General features: G+C 43.2%; 1 protein-coding gene across 11 annotated transcripts in view; it reads right to left on the reverse strand.

Annotated features, from left to right (window-relative positions):
* LOC117211891 overlaps positions 1 to 14,434 on the reverse strand; it is a 193,575-nt gene that overhangs the window by 137,819 nt on the left and 41,322 nt on the right. The window contains exon 1 of one of the 11 annotated variants that reach the window (XM_033456184.1): positions 1,679 to 1,919. The exons of 9 other annotated variants lie outside the window; for them this stretch is intronic. In XM_033456184.1, the coding sequence (XP_033312075.1) occupies positions 1,679 to 1,737 (59 nt within the window). In that variant the 5' untranslated portion in view covers positions 1,738 to 1,919. Of the gene's footprint in view, positions 1 to 1,678; positions 1,920 to 14,434 lie in introns of those variants that run through there. One more of the 11 variants, XM_033456190.1, reaches the window with a different exon arrangement.

Below are 14,434 nucleotides of genomic sequence, written 5' to 3' on the forward strand. Positions count from 1 at the left end.
AATCCCATATTCCCGCATAGTTCGACCAAATTCGAGAAGCATTCCTATTCCGCTGTGTGTTTCCTACTTTCGATGATCGATTTCCAACTCGGATACGACCAAAACGAGAGTTTCGTCGAGATCCGGTTCTCTCGGTCGATGCTAGATACGACTAATTGATCGCCGAATGAACCGCGTGTTGTTAGCGCGTTAACCGCCGCTGACGTAATACTGTTTTTTATCGCGTATTCGCTCACGATCGAAAAACTGTCCCCTTTTCTTACTTTACGCTTCTAATTTGCAAATATTTCGGACAAACGCGCGTTCGATTGTCCGCCTTCGATATAATTTAAGGATCGTTCTTTCGTAAATTTCCTCTCGTTATCGCCAACATGTACTTCTTGGTAGTGGCGCTTTCGCGTTGCTCCAAGCATCGAGCTACGTACGTTTCGAGAAATGGATTTTCGCGATACTTCGTAAACCGATCGACCTGAAACTTTACGTACGTGTGTCCCTTCACGGGTCGTATATATACGAGAATTTCAGCCGTGGCCTACGATAAAAATGTTTGCAACTTGTTTATTTATATCCTGTCGTTGGTTCGCGCGACGTTGTATCAACGAGATCGATTTCCTCGACTACAAGTTCGTAAATGTTTATGTCTCCTAAGAGACGATAGATAAAGCAACTTTTTGTTCTTTTAATCGGCTATGCTCGAGTTATAAAAAGGTGACGACAGAGAACAAACAGAGAAGAACAAAGCCGTTCTGCGAATCAAACGGATCGTAGAGTAACGTTTAGATAAATCCGAGAAAACGATAAATACCGAGTATCGAAGCGACGCGAAGGAGAAAAATGTTGGAATAAAGTGCCGATACGTGTCTATCGGAGGACTAACCTCTTCATTTTCGCAATAAGCATCAACTCGTATCAGAAACTAGACTCGAGAACGTAATCTAGTTTCCGAAACAACGCGCAGGAAAACTTTTCCTTCGAAATATAGCACGGCACGATCGAAACGAGTTTCAAACGAGAACTTTAAATTCGACGTTGGGCGCGATAACGCACCTAAAGTCGAGGAAAAAAATCGGATATCGAAGTTACAACTGCCGAACACTTTCATTCCACGAAACCAGAGAAAAACTGTTTTTGTAATTGCCATCGTAATTTCTAATTATCGCGCGCATTCGTTCGCAAATTGATCGTAAGCTGCAAGAAGAAACAAATTGATTATACGTACGCAGACGTATTATTGGATGAGATCAAAAGTAAATAGCACGATCGAAGGCATTATCTTTCGACATCGTTTTCTCTATCGCGAACGATACTCGGACTTTATCGAGCACAGTCGCTCGAAACTTTTGTAAATCGAATCGTTTTTCCGGCTATGCGGAAACGGAGCGCGATAAGGACAAGACATTTTATAACTCGTGCACGCGGTAATGCGCCGTTAAGCAAATCCAGAGATAATTAGCACCTGGCGAAAACCGATTCGCTCGCGTTTCATTCTCGATATAATCGCGTGCTCCAGAATCGAGTAATCCGAATACCAGGAAAATCGAGAGTTGCTCGTTTCCATGACGAAATCGTCGAACGGTTGGATATTCTCGTTACGTCGTATCACGCTGTTGCCGCGGAGTGGCGCGCTCGGAGCCCGTTAAACGCGATTGCGAATCCAAAGAAATGCGCTCGAGCGTACCTGTCTGCGTTGTTGTTCTTAAAGCTGACCATCCCGCTCGTCGAGGCAGCCTCCCTCATAACCACGTACCTTTTTCACTGTGTTTACGCACTGGCACACCGCGCAACGACCACCGGACGCGGCCACGACGAGCACAACGATCACAACGATCCACGCGTACAAAGAAACATCGCGTCACGTGCAACGAGCGAGCGTACAACGAGGAAAAACGTGCTGCGTAGACCGCGTTTCCGGACCGACTGAAGAGGAGCCACGCTTCGCGGCCGATCAACCCCCACCAGGTCGCTCCGTTCAAGCCCCCCTCCACCGGTTTCTAATTACAGCGTTCCGGCAACGGCAGGCCAGCTGACGTTCTTTTGTTGTCATTCTTCGTTCGTCTCCTATGACAACCTATCATCGCGATCCGATATTACCGAAACACAGGTTGTCCACGGTCACGTTTGCTTACTCGCATCTCGACCACCCTCTATGCCAACCGAGAACATTTTCCCCTTGCCGAACCAACGTTCGACAACGAGCGACGACTTTTTCGAGCAACGGCAACAACAGCGGAACGTCGCACCATGTTGGTTCGACGGAGGCATGGCTAAGGTTTCCAAGCTGAAAGAAGATGCACTTTCCAGCTACTGATTGATAATCCGTTAAATATCCCGGTTAATAAACCGGGTCGATAAACGGCGATATTGTTCGTAAAAAAAAAAAGTCGACATCGTTGGTAAAGAATTGACTGATAATCTTAGGATCGTTGAAATTATCTAAAGCGTTTATCGATAACGTAGAACAGGATCGAGCGCAAGAAAACAGCTTGTTACGACGAATGACATATTCGACGAAATTTCGACTTAACGAATGAAGGTGAAGAACAAACCATCGGGATTTTTGCTTTCAACAGCTTCGATCTATCGAGCGTCGCGTCCTATCGTTCGGCGTCGTTTTAACATCGCTGCAATACGCGTTAGGTGTCTGCTTCTTGCGATGCAAGTAACATCGAGCGAGCGAAAACGAGAAGTCGATGAAACTTCGTATCGTACGTTGTTAGCGATCCACCTGGTATTTTTCGTTTCGAGATATTCGGTTTGGCCTTTGCGTTCGACCAGACTAAAATTCGTTGATCGCCTATTCGTGTTTTCTACGTAAAGCACACAGCTAACCGAGGCTATTCGAAAAAGAACGCCAGATTCGAACAACTCGTTTTCCTTGGTCACACGAAAGACTAAACTTCCAGACACACCGTGTATACAGCAGAAACGACGTGTGCGCATGGGCCGTAACCCGTAACGCGGCTCGACTTTTCGAAAGTAACGTTAATTTTCGTTCGAACTGTTCTCGCAGCACCGAAGAAGCCAGCGATGCTGAGATCCTGGCACCTGCCGGTTGTTGCGAGTCCGCCACGCTCAACCCCTGACCTTCGATCGTCTGCGATAAATTTCGCAAGGACCGCCGATCGTCGAATCAACGTCAGGACTACCAAATTATTATCTAGCGAAAATTAACGTTTCTTTCCTTCGGAATTTCATCGAAATCGTCCCCTGAGAGGTATAACGGGATTGCGACTCGAGCGTTTCTAATTCCGTGGAATTTTGCTGCTTTCGCAAGATAAACGGAATATCGTGTTGACACTAGCGACGAAAATTATAATTCAGCCGAAGAATATCTTGTCTAATTTAAAGAATTACGTGCTGGAGAGTTCGCGCGAGGAATTATTATCGGTAAACTACGACTCGTGGAAAGATTTACACTCGACGGATGATGAAAATTTAACGGGAAGAACGTTGACGGCGCTAGATATTCGCGGCTACGTATCGTGCGAAAAGGGAAGCTGTCGTTGAGAATTATTTCCGAGAAACGAGTCGTGACGTATTTGGACAGGTAGCTCGTTCGATCGTTAATTCGTAACTGATCTTCCAAATTTGCCTTCGTCTGTAAAAAATCCGAAGATATCGTCTTTGAGGAACGGTCGATTACACGCACCCCTTTCGTTTATCCGTCGTAAATGTACGCTATGCTATCTTACGCGTATCATAAAGCGTCGTGAATGGCTCCTTGTCGGGAGATCATAGTAAGAGCCACTTGGACGTTCGATCGCATTTTCTATTTCATAAGAGATATCGCTCCGCTTTGCAGAGAACGGATTTTTCAACGACTCTGATGCGTAAATTTGCCCGTCGTTTCTTCGAAAAACCGAAGGCAAGCATCGTGCGACAACGGAAAAGAAGCTGAAGAGCAGTCTCGAAGGATGATTCATAGTTTTAACGACGGGACGTCTACCTGCGTCTGGTGCGCTAATAATAGATTTTCAGTGGCCCAAGGATAGGAGTCCGTAGACAGCAATTCTATATGCAGCCGAACGTGGCTCGTTTTACGAATAAAAGGCTGCGCACCGATGTCGAGCACCGTCGTTATGGCGAAACGATCTCGATTCCCAGCCAAGACTCTAGCCAAAGTTCGATATCTCTGTCCTCGAGGATGGAAGATTTCGCTCGATAAAAGGGAAATTTCGTTCCTTTGCCGAATCTCGGGCGAATTACGAAAATTACGATCTTCGCGACTCGTTTCGATCCTTTAAAACGTTATTCGTACAGATTTCTTTGTAAATTATATATTTTTCTCTTCCCTTGCTCTCTTATCCTCGGCAGCGGAAGAAAGAACGTAGACATTGCCTCAAAGAAGACACCACTTTCGAGAAATACCATGGGTCGTCATCGATGACCTATTCAGGATGGAATGCGCTACATAATTTGTTTTTCATGCATGTACGTACATCGTGTATGCACGGTTCTACGTTTTGCAAAAGCCGGACGTAAATTTTGCGAGATAAATCGTGGAACGCGTAGCGTCTGGTCCAATTTTACAGCCAGGTCGGACGGATATAGTATTTTAACGGAAATTTACATTATAATTTCGAAGCTACCGAGTTGCCCGACAACTTTCGTCGTTAAACACCGTTACGCCGTGCCGCTTTCAATGACAAAATTCTCTTCTAACTCGATTACGAACGAGCAAACGGAATCGAAAATAATTCGTAACGTAATATAAGACTCGCCTCGAACAACTTTGACAAATCGTTACGTTTACGATCGACCCGTTAACTTCCTTAACTGACTCCACTAACTCAAAAACGAATAAACCGTACCTACATTGTACAGAAAATCAATCACGTCGTGCGCGCGTAGGTACCCTGAATCGCGATCGATTCCACCCGAACCTCGATCTGGAATCGAAACTCGAGCCGAGCGGTTAAACGATCTTCCTCGATATCGAGAATTCGTTTGGGGAGGTTCGTGTGGAAAAGCGGCGAAAGATGCGAAACAGACGACGTTAATTTCGACGAGAAGTTCGTTAGTGGAGACTGTCGTTGTAGGCGGCGGAACAAAGGTCCCGACACAGCGTGACATATCGAACTTTCCCGTCACGTCGATTCCTCGCAGCAGGCATTTCTTTTCGTCCGGTAGCCGGCAACTTCACGGACGAGAAAAGATCGGTCGGTGTTCTTTCCCTGAAAAAATTCCAGGAGAAGCTGACGCGTCGTTTCCGAGTTCTCTGAATAGCGTTTACTATTTTCCAGTCGGCAGCTCCGACCTATCTTTTACGACATTTTTTCGAAATATTTCGCGAAATATATCTTAATCGAACAACATCGGAATAAAACGTTAACGTTATGCGTTCAAACTGAACGTTTTAACTTTCTTTCCATTATTTAAGGAGAGAAAGAAGAAAACGAAGACGCAAAGAATCCATCGCTTTAACCGTGGAATAATCCATATCTCCGTGCATCTGGAATACTGGGTAATTAAAGGGTAATTCCCATATTTCTCCTCGTGCATAGTACGCATGCCCTACTTTATGGCAACTAATTCTCCGTAGTTTTTCTCATTAGCTGTTACTACTTCGCATCGCACGACCGCGATTAAATCGTAGGAAAAATCCGTATCGTAAATCCTGTTTATCGATTCGTCTTCGCTTATCGATCGGGGTAAAACAATACAACGGAATAATAAAATAACGGAAGCCGATGGTCCAAAGGCAAAGCGTAACTACGTAATTGCTTTCCTTGTAAAATAGAAATTCATCGACCAAAGTCACTTCGACTCTTTGATGGATGTTGATTCGCTTAACCTAAATGGGATTCACGAGGATAAACCTCTTATGCGCGTTGCAAGTACGTATGCGCACGTTTGGTTCTCATAGGAACCGGTTGTATTTGCCATTACTAATACAAATTTCTCCTCTGTAACGTAGTTAACCTACGCAAACTGTAATACTGTGTGAAGTAAAATGTGGCAAGTTGTTTGGATTATAGCGTAGTTCATTCGGTTAGTACCGATTCGAATCCTCTCTACCTAGTAATTTTAAATTGTACTGCACATTACATAGGAAATACCTACTTCACCTAGCATATGTAAACAAAAGTCGATAAAATTTGAATCTCTGTTAATCGCTGCTAATCGGCTTTCGATTCTGGTCTTTTCTTCGTTAGGATCTGATATACAACGGTACGATACGCGACAAAATTCACGCTGTTCGTCCCCTTGACCGAGCAACGGATCGTCGTTTTCTAAATTCTAAAGTCTTCCAATACATCACCGGATACAAAAGTAAGCGATATTTATCGTTGGCTAACCAAGTGGCTGGAAAAATAAAAAAAGAATGTATCGGCCGATAAAAGGACGTATAAAGGGCAGAGAGACTCGGCAGTAAAAATACGGCTAAATACTAGGCGCACGACGAACGCGTTTAACGAGGTCCCTCGCGTTGAATACACCTGACGACGCGCATTCGAGGCCACAGGTGAACACCTCGGGTAAAAGGGTCCTTTTCTTTCGATGGCATTGTTGCGCCGTGCCGGCACAATCGGTCGCAATCCATATTCACCGAGGGCAAGTGAATGGGCGCAGGTATGCAAGCGCCCGTTATTTTATTTCAGAGAAAAGTGCCTGTCAGGTTGGTCAAAGCGCCGGGGAACAAAGTTCTTTTACGCGCCGAGAACCAGCGGCGGTGGTTGCTTCGGGCAGAAGTAGAACGCAACTTTGGATTGAGCTTTCCTTGTAAAATTACGAATGCGAGCGTGCGCGCGCAACGATACGTACATCCGGCACTACGTAACTAAACTATATTGCGCAACATATCGTGTACAATTGGTGTAACTTCGGAACGAATAGAATCGAATGTTTTTCACAGCGATACGCGTTACACCGGTTTGACCGGTTAAAGCACGAGTGGCGCGAATTTTATTGGAAAATAAGGATTCGACCTGGCAAGAATAAAATATCATCGAAACTACTATCTCGTCTTCGCGAAATATCTGCAACTCGAAAATATATTAGAACCGTGACCTTCCTCTGATCCGAGTTCGTTTGTTCGCGCACACAGGTGTAACTGCGTTTAAAAACACAGATATTGTACATCGATGGCAGGAACTTTGTTACTTTGAAACTAATATACAATGCTAATCAACTGTATCCGTTTCTATCGGCTAGATCGAAACATCTAAATAAGTTGAGTCAAGGGAGTTAAGTATCTAAGTTGGTCGCGTTTGTTCGATTATTTATTACGATTTTTCGTCGAATTCCTTAATAGCGTCGTATCGTGAAAAGAGCGAATTAATCCGATTATTTGTCTCTTCGTACGATCCTTCTTACGATTCAGGTATCTGTATCAACGATAGGAGAATTCCGCGTCTTCTGCGAAAGAAGCGCGTTATTTCACCTTGACTTGTTACGTGCAATTGCCAAGATCTTAAGAAAGTAGGGACTTTGGGACGTATAAATATATAGCTTATCGAATAATCGACTTGAAATTAGCGATACTGTTTCGCTAAATTTGTGCAAGATATTTGATAAAAGAAACGTTCGCGTCTACGCATAAATATACGCATACGCGTAATAAAAGGCGACTTGTGGCCACGAGCTGGCGCACGTGCTTCTCGTTGCTTTCGGTCCGATAAACTTCACCAGGATTTCATAGTTGCGGGCAAAGTTGTCACGTCGTTAAATGGAAAAATACCGGAGAACGCGTAAGAACGGTGGTACGGTGTACGCGTCTTTAAATCTACTCGTTCGAAATCTAGCAGGGACGCTTGGCGATACGAACCCTCGAGTAAAGATAAGCGATTCTTCCGAAGCGGTTCGATGATCTTTCCATAGAACAAAATATCAAATTCGATTCGTGAGTAAACGGACGAGAAAGTTTCTAGAAGCGGTTTTTGTATGGTAGCTGTGCACCTATAGTGAACGTAGTTAGGAGGATTTCTCGAAGAATACAGCGTTATTCAGGTATTGTATTGGCACGAAACTCTTAACTCGCACACTCCGTTTTCGATGATTTCGACGTCTTCGAGCTGAGTTATAAATTTCATTTACGGTCGCATATTCCATTAACCGTTTGAACTAGTTTCTATTAGTACCATCTTCTATTAGTATCTGTACCATCGATCCCTCGCACGATACGCATATAGAAATTGTTTCTATCCAACTACGTTTTACCAATTAAGCAAACAGAAAGCGTGAGAAGGTATCACAATGACTAATCGTTTGCAATCTCGATCAAGATTTAATCTTGATTTCACACGAAACTGCTTAAATGTAATTTGTCCAGTTTTCGCGAAACATTTGCGCTACATCGAAAAATCCGTTTGTTCGCGCACAAATAATAATGACGATAATACCAACGTTGTTAAAGAAGGTGATAAGAACGCGGTATAACGAACGATTTGAAATCAATACGATCTACCGCTAACGATAAGCGCTCCGCTCGACAGCTATTTCGCGACTGATCGTTAACCGTTAACCGTACGCTGTCCACACCGTGCCATGCCGAACTATAGAAGTCCGCGAAATTCGATCGTAACAGTTGCTACTTTATTTTTTCGCCTGTCGGACAAATTCCTTTCCCCTTTGCGATTTCTTTCTCTCGCAAGCTTTTCCGCTCGATCGACGTTTCAAACATTTACCAAATGCAGAAACGCTCGAATCTTTTTATCGAACTTTGCAAATGAAATACTTGACCGAAATAATCTAATTGGAAGTTCTCGATAACTCGGAAAGTCAGCGTCTTTTCGCTCTTCGAACTAGACAACGAAGAGAAGAGCGTGGAACCGTCCACTTAAATAGCACAGGCATCTGGCCTGTATTCTTCTGGAACTTTTGCTGGAAACTTCGGACTGGTTTCTCTCTTCGAGTCTCGGATGTCTCCGTAAACAATAGCTCTGGAAGCTCTCTTTGTACGTATTTGCCGAGCGTCCTCCGACGCTGCATGGCCATTCTCACGCTGTTTCGGACATCACGTGGCGCGAAAACTTTCCGTCTTACCGTTTGCCAACGTTTCTCATGGAGATCCAAAGCGCATAGTACGGCAGCACATGCGCGCCACGTGGACCGCTCGTTCCGGGTTTCCGTTCTCTAGAAAACTGGAATTCGAACTCGCTCGCAGAACTTTTGTCACGTCCAGAAACTTTTCATCGGTGTAGAGCATCGAGTGCATGCTTGGAAAAAAGGGTTCGACCGTCTCGGGGTCTTGTAGCGAGAAAGTAACCGTTAAGGGGTATGAATGGCGGCTGTTTGCAGCTGCATCTTCCACGAATTTCCTCTTTTGCGCTTCCAATTTGTTTTTCAGTCGTATTCTTTGATACAAAGATGCCCCTTTGTTCCGTTGTTCTTAACTTATTTGCAAACGTGCGGTATTTCGGCAACGAATTTCATTCCCCTTCTATAGAATTTAACGTTGTATTTGAAGATCGACTCACGAATTTCTTTTTTTTTTTCTTTTTTTTTTATTTAATTCTTTTCATTCACAATTTGTCCAATTTGGACATTTGGTAGAATTTTAACTCGCGGACGAATGAGAAAGACTTGTACGTAATAGTCACATCGAACAAATAACATTATCCAACTACTCTGACGCTTACAAATGATTTTGTTCGCGGCTACGCGGCCTTCACCTATCGCAATTTTAACTTTACGTTAAATAAGTGAATTCGCTTTTTTCCCGTGTAAGGTATCGAACGTGAATCACCTTTAACATTTTCCCTATGACCGTGTACCTTCCACAAAAAACAAACTACCACTGGTAAAATAATACGTTCATACGTAATACGTAATATAAATAATGACAAAAAAACAAGGACGGTTATTTTACTTGACGTATTTTCGCTTTCCAGGGTATTAATACAACGATAGGACAAAAAAATTGATCTTTTATTAGATGCCACGCGGAAAATAGTCGTTATAATAATAAGCGACACCCATTTCATTGCAGAATAGCTTATATATCGAACATTCGATATTATATGTTAATAATAAAAGTAACGACATACGTATACACGCCGAGGAGAAATTAGTCTTCACTTTGTAGGATTACCGTCGACAAAGTGATACTTTTCATCTGTTTTAAGGTTTTAAGAACCGTTTACGAGACAACGATTAAAAGTAAATTGGCCGTTACCAACAAACGACACGACGCACCGACAGAAACGAAAGTGACTGTTGCAACGAACTCGAAAATTTCTGCGGTGCTACGCAATCTGGTGGCAAACAAGAATTCAGCGAAAATCGCAAATAGAATTTTTCTACCGTAACGAAAATCTTTGCGCGTTGTCTTAGTGCTTTAATTAACACAGAATACGAAACCGCCAACGACTTTCGGAATATCAAAGGTATCCGAATATCGAGAATTTAATTAAAAATTAACCGCGATGAAAGATAAAAGCTAAGCAAACGAGTACGAATTGCCAGTACAACGAAATAATAAACTTGGACGGATTTCGAGTTTCGACAAGTATATAGATACTGGACTGGGAAAAACTCGGGTAGGAAAGCTTGGAAACCGAACCCGACCCGTTAATACCTGGAAATTCGTCGACGTAAAGAGGGCCATTGAGTTCCTCGATGGCCAACCAACTTCTTTCTTCCAACGAGATATACGTGTGTACATAACAAATACGTACTGTGAGCCGTGGCTCTTTGAGCGACAGGGTTTGACATTTACCGGCTGAACGGTTCGTTGTTCATTACGCTGAAAACGCTACGCCGATTATTTCAGCGTCTTCTCGCGCAAAATGTCACGTCCTTCTCTTTCCACTAGGTTTCTGTCGATCAAGCTGCACGCTAACCGATTCAGACGTAATCGGAATGTAATTCAATCGTAACGTGGCATAGGCATCTTTTTACGGTAAAAGTCCAAACATACTCGGTCAGATAAACCTGGGCTTGACCCTGGACAGGAGACTAACTTGGAAAAAACATCTCAGATAAAACGAAGCAACTAAAGGACAAACTAAAAAAATTCTATTGGCTCAATGGCCGACGCTTCAAACTAAACATACAGAATAAAATTACCCTCTACAAGACCGTAATAAAACCTGTCTGGACCTACGGAATCCAACTATGGGGAACAGCAAGTAACTCCAACATTGAAATACTCCAACGCTTCCAATCGAAAACGCTAAGATCCTTAATAGACGCACCTTGGTATGTTACCAACGAATTAATACATCGCGATCTCAAGATACCAGCAGTCAAAGAGGAAATAGCAAAATATAGCGACAGATATAGCAAAAGAGTCAACAAACACCGAAACCCCCTAATCACTGGACTACTCGATACGTCGGACCAGATCCGCAGGCTGAAGAGACACTATCCGCTAGACCTAAACGATAGATTCAATTAGTTATTTAAATTAAGTAATATTTACTTATTTATAATACTTACAAATTATACTTATCTATAATAAGTATTAACTTATTATAAATAATTAGCCACGTTACTGCGCCACGCCAGAAAAATTACTGAAAATTCTCAACGCGAGAATTGTTGTAAATTTTAACAAACATAAAAAAAAAAGGTCCAAACAGTTGGAACGACAGGGGATCGTTAGAGGCAGGTAGTCGATTTTGAAAAACGTAGGGACATTTTGCGAGCCACTGTTCGAAGACGTAGACGTGAAAAACGCGATGGAACGTCGAAAGGTTTGTACAATTGCCGTTGCAAGATAATTCTGGCTAGATCTTCGATATCCTTTCGGAACTCTCAACGTTCGACCGGCTTGAAACTTTCAAAGGTGATTCGTTTTATTTCCAGCCGTCCTGAAACTCGAACCAACCGAGGAAAAAATACACGTATTAAAAACACGGTGGCGAAAAACGAAAATCTTTGTGTTAAAAAGCCAACGGTGCGTTTCTTTATCGCGTTTGTTCTCCCGATGTCGAGGAAAAACCGGAGAGCCGTAAAGCGTGAAAATGCGGGACCGCGTGGTGCAGCTCATGCAAGATGCACGAAGGGAAATTTAGAGAGTAAGGACGGTCGGAAAGCTCGGCGCTGCCCGCGCACCTGTTTTCAGCCGTCTCTCGTTAATAAAGTCGAGCCAGTCCTCTTTCCCCTTGTTTTAAGCCTCTTAGCTACCTGTAGGATAGCGGGCTTAACGATTCCACCGAGTCGAATTTCCTGCGGGTGCGACGATATACTTTTACCCCGTGCAGCTAACCGGAGGGAGGTAAATGCGGCAACCGGGGGCTGCGAAATCCTTCAAGCCGAGGTTAGTCGACATTTTTCAGCCGTCTTGCATCGGTCGAACGACCGAAGGGGTTGCCGTTCGATGTTTGCTTCGGCGTATGCGGTGCCAAGTATAACCGACGAGCGTAAACTGCACGATCGCAACGTCTTGCCCAGTTACGTTTTATCATGGTAGGTCGTAGATTAAATATTTTTTACGCGAAGCGTCCAAGGTAAGGTTAATTACTCGGAGCGTGTAATTCATCCTCGAGAATTATTCAGACACGATCTCCTGACTTCGTTTCGTTTCGTTTCGTTTCGGTGAAAGTTTTCAAACTCGCGATTAATAGCGACGAAACGGATCCGTTACGCGAAAAAGAGACCGATCGTGGCAAAAGAAGCAAAAGAGGCAAAAGAAGCAATCGTGGCGCAACTATAAAGGTAGTACAGTTACACAGAACTCAATCCCGAGGAAAGTCGCGGCGCACCCCCGGCCACTCGTGAAGTCTCATTTTTCGTTTGTCGAGCTTGCCAGAGGGAGGAAATTGCGATAAGAGAAATTTCCCGGCGAACTTTTTTCTGACCAACAACCTGCGGATTCCTGCGCTCCTGTTCCTGAGTCTAGAAAGTCTTCTACTTGCTTCTACTTCCGTCTATACACAGATACCTACTTATTCGCTAAAGCCTCTACGAGAATCAACGAAGATGTTCGCCGGACTGTAGGTTTAACAATTAACCACTTATTTACCAACTTGTATCGTACGGATTTTTATCGCGTTTAAGAGCTTATTGACTTTCCTGATTTCACCGAATAAATCGCAAGTTATTCCGTTGACAGGATTAACGAGAATTAAGTTGCCACTGGAGTTAAATTCGAGGGAATGTTCTTTTCGATAGTAGATGGATGTCTGTGAAAACGACAGACTGTCGAATTCGCATCCAAAGTAGGAGGAAACAAAATAGAAAAACGCATCGTTGCGGAACACGTCTCACCGCTTTGGGTTTGATTTTATGGCGCATCGTAGCAAAAACGACTCGTAATGAAATCGTATTTCATAGTTGCAAATATCTTTTATGACGTATCGTACCATTCGCAAGATTTATCGGAGATCGCGAAGGAAAAAGCGTAAAGCGATAAACGCGAGTCTATAAACTCATTTGATAGTAGTTTGAAAAAATCGCGCGGCCACAACTTTGTAGAAATTTATGGGCAGCAACTTTTCCCGATTATATTACAAAACTTTTTCAAATTGAAATAACGATACGGAATACGGAAGAATCGGCTCGACCACGATACCGATAGAAGCTACAAATTTTGTACCTTCGAAAAGCTCTCGAGTTATCGTTAATAGATTTTCCTTTTATTTTCTCGATACAAGTACCGCCGTATCGTAATCTTAAGACGTGAAACGGTCGCAGACTATAAAAATTTGCTATTAACGAAAATGTTCCAATTATCGTCGGTATTTCTTTCCACGCGGTATCCGCTCCAAGTTTTCAAATTTAACGACAAGTCGAACAAATTTTTGCAAATTTCAAACCTTTTCGAAACCTTTTCTCCACCAATTTAAAGACCGCTGAAACTTAAGACCGTGGTACCGTTGTGTGCTCAAATTAATCGAAGAGCGACATTTTTCAAAGTTCCAGCGAAAGTTCAAGGAACTTAGCTGCAAAGCAGGAGAAACGCAATGGTGTTCCCCTAAAATCTAGGAAAAAGGTAAAAAGAGGATGTAAATAATGAAGAAGAAGAAGAAGAAGAAGAAGAAAGAGGAAAGGAAAGAAGTCACAAAAAAGGGGGAGGAAGTGGCGTCTTTACGCGGTATCGATCCTCGCGAGGATCCTCGAAAAGTTTCGAAACGGGGACTGCCATTCGGAATTTCACCGAACGAGATCCGCACGCCTAACTTTTCCCTCGCGAGCGCGTCACCAACGAAAAAGGCAAGATTTATTTCTTAGACTCGTGCCCGGAATACCAGGTGAAAAATTGAGCCAGATAAGACGCGCGACCAAACTTATACCGAATATCGCTTAGTGCCCGAAACGATCCGTGCTCGTGTTCTATGCGCGATAAAGTATTCGTAAATGCCGTACACCTCTTTGTTGCGCAGATTTATCCGGAATAGGAAACATTCGAGACTATTTAAGAACTCGTTGGAAGAAAAATTTTAACACGGTAGCGCCTGCTTGTTGGAAATTACTATTGAAAAAATAGTTGGAAAGTTTTCAAGAAAGAATATAATACCTATTGCGAGAGTGGTCAAAGAAAATTCCT

The sequence above is a fragment of the Bombus bifarius genome, unplaced genomic scaffold, assembly GCF_011952205.1.
Source record: "Bombus bifarius isolate JDL3187 unplaced genomic scaffold, Bbif_JDL3187 scf7180000008263, whole genome shotgun sequence".
NCBI classification, from domain to species: domain Eukaryota; kingdom Metazoa; phylum Arthropoda; class Insecta; order Hymenoptera; family Apidae; genus Bombus; species Bombus bifarius.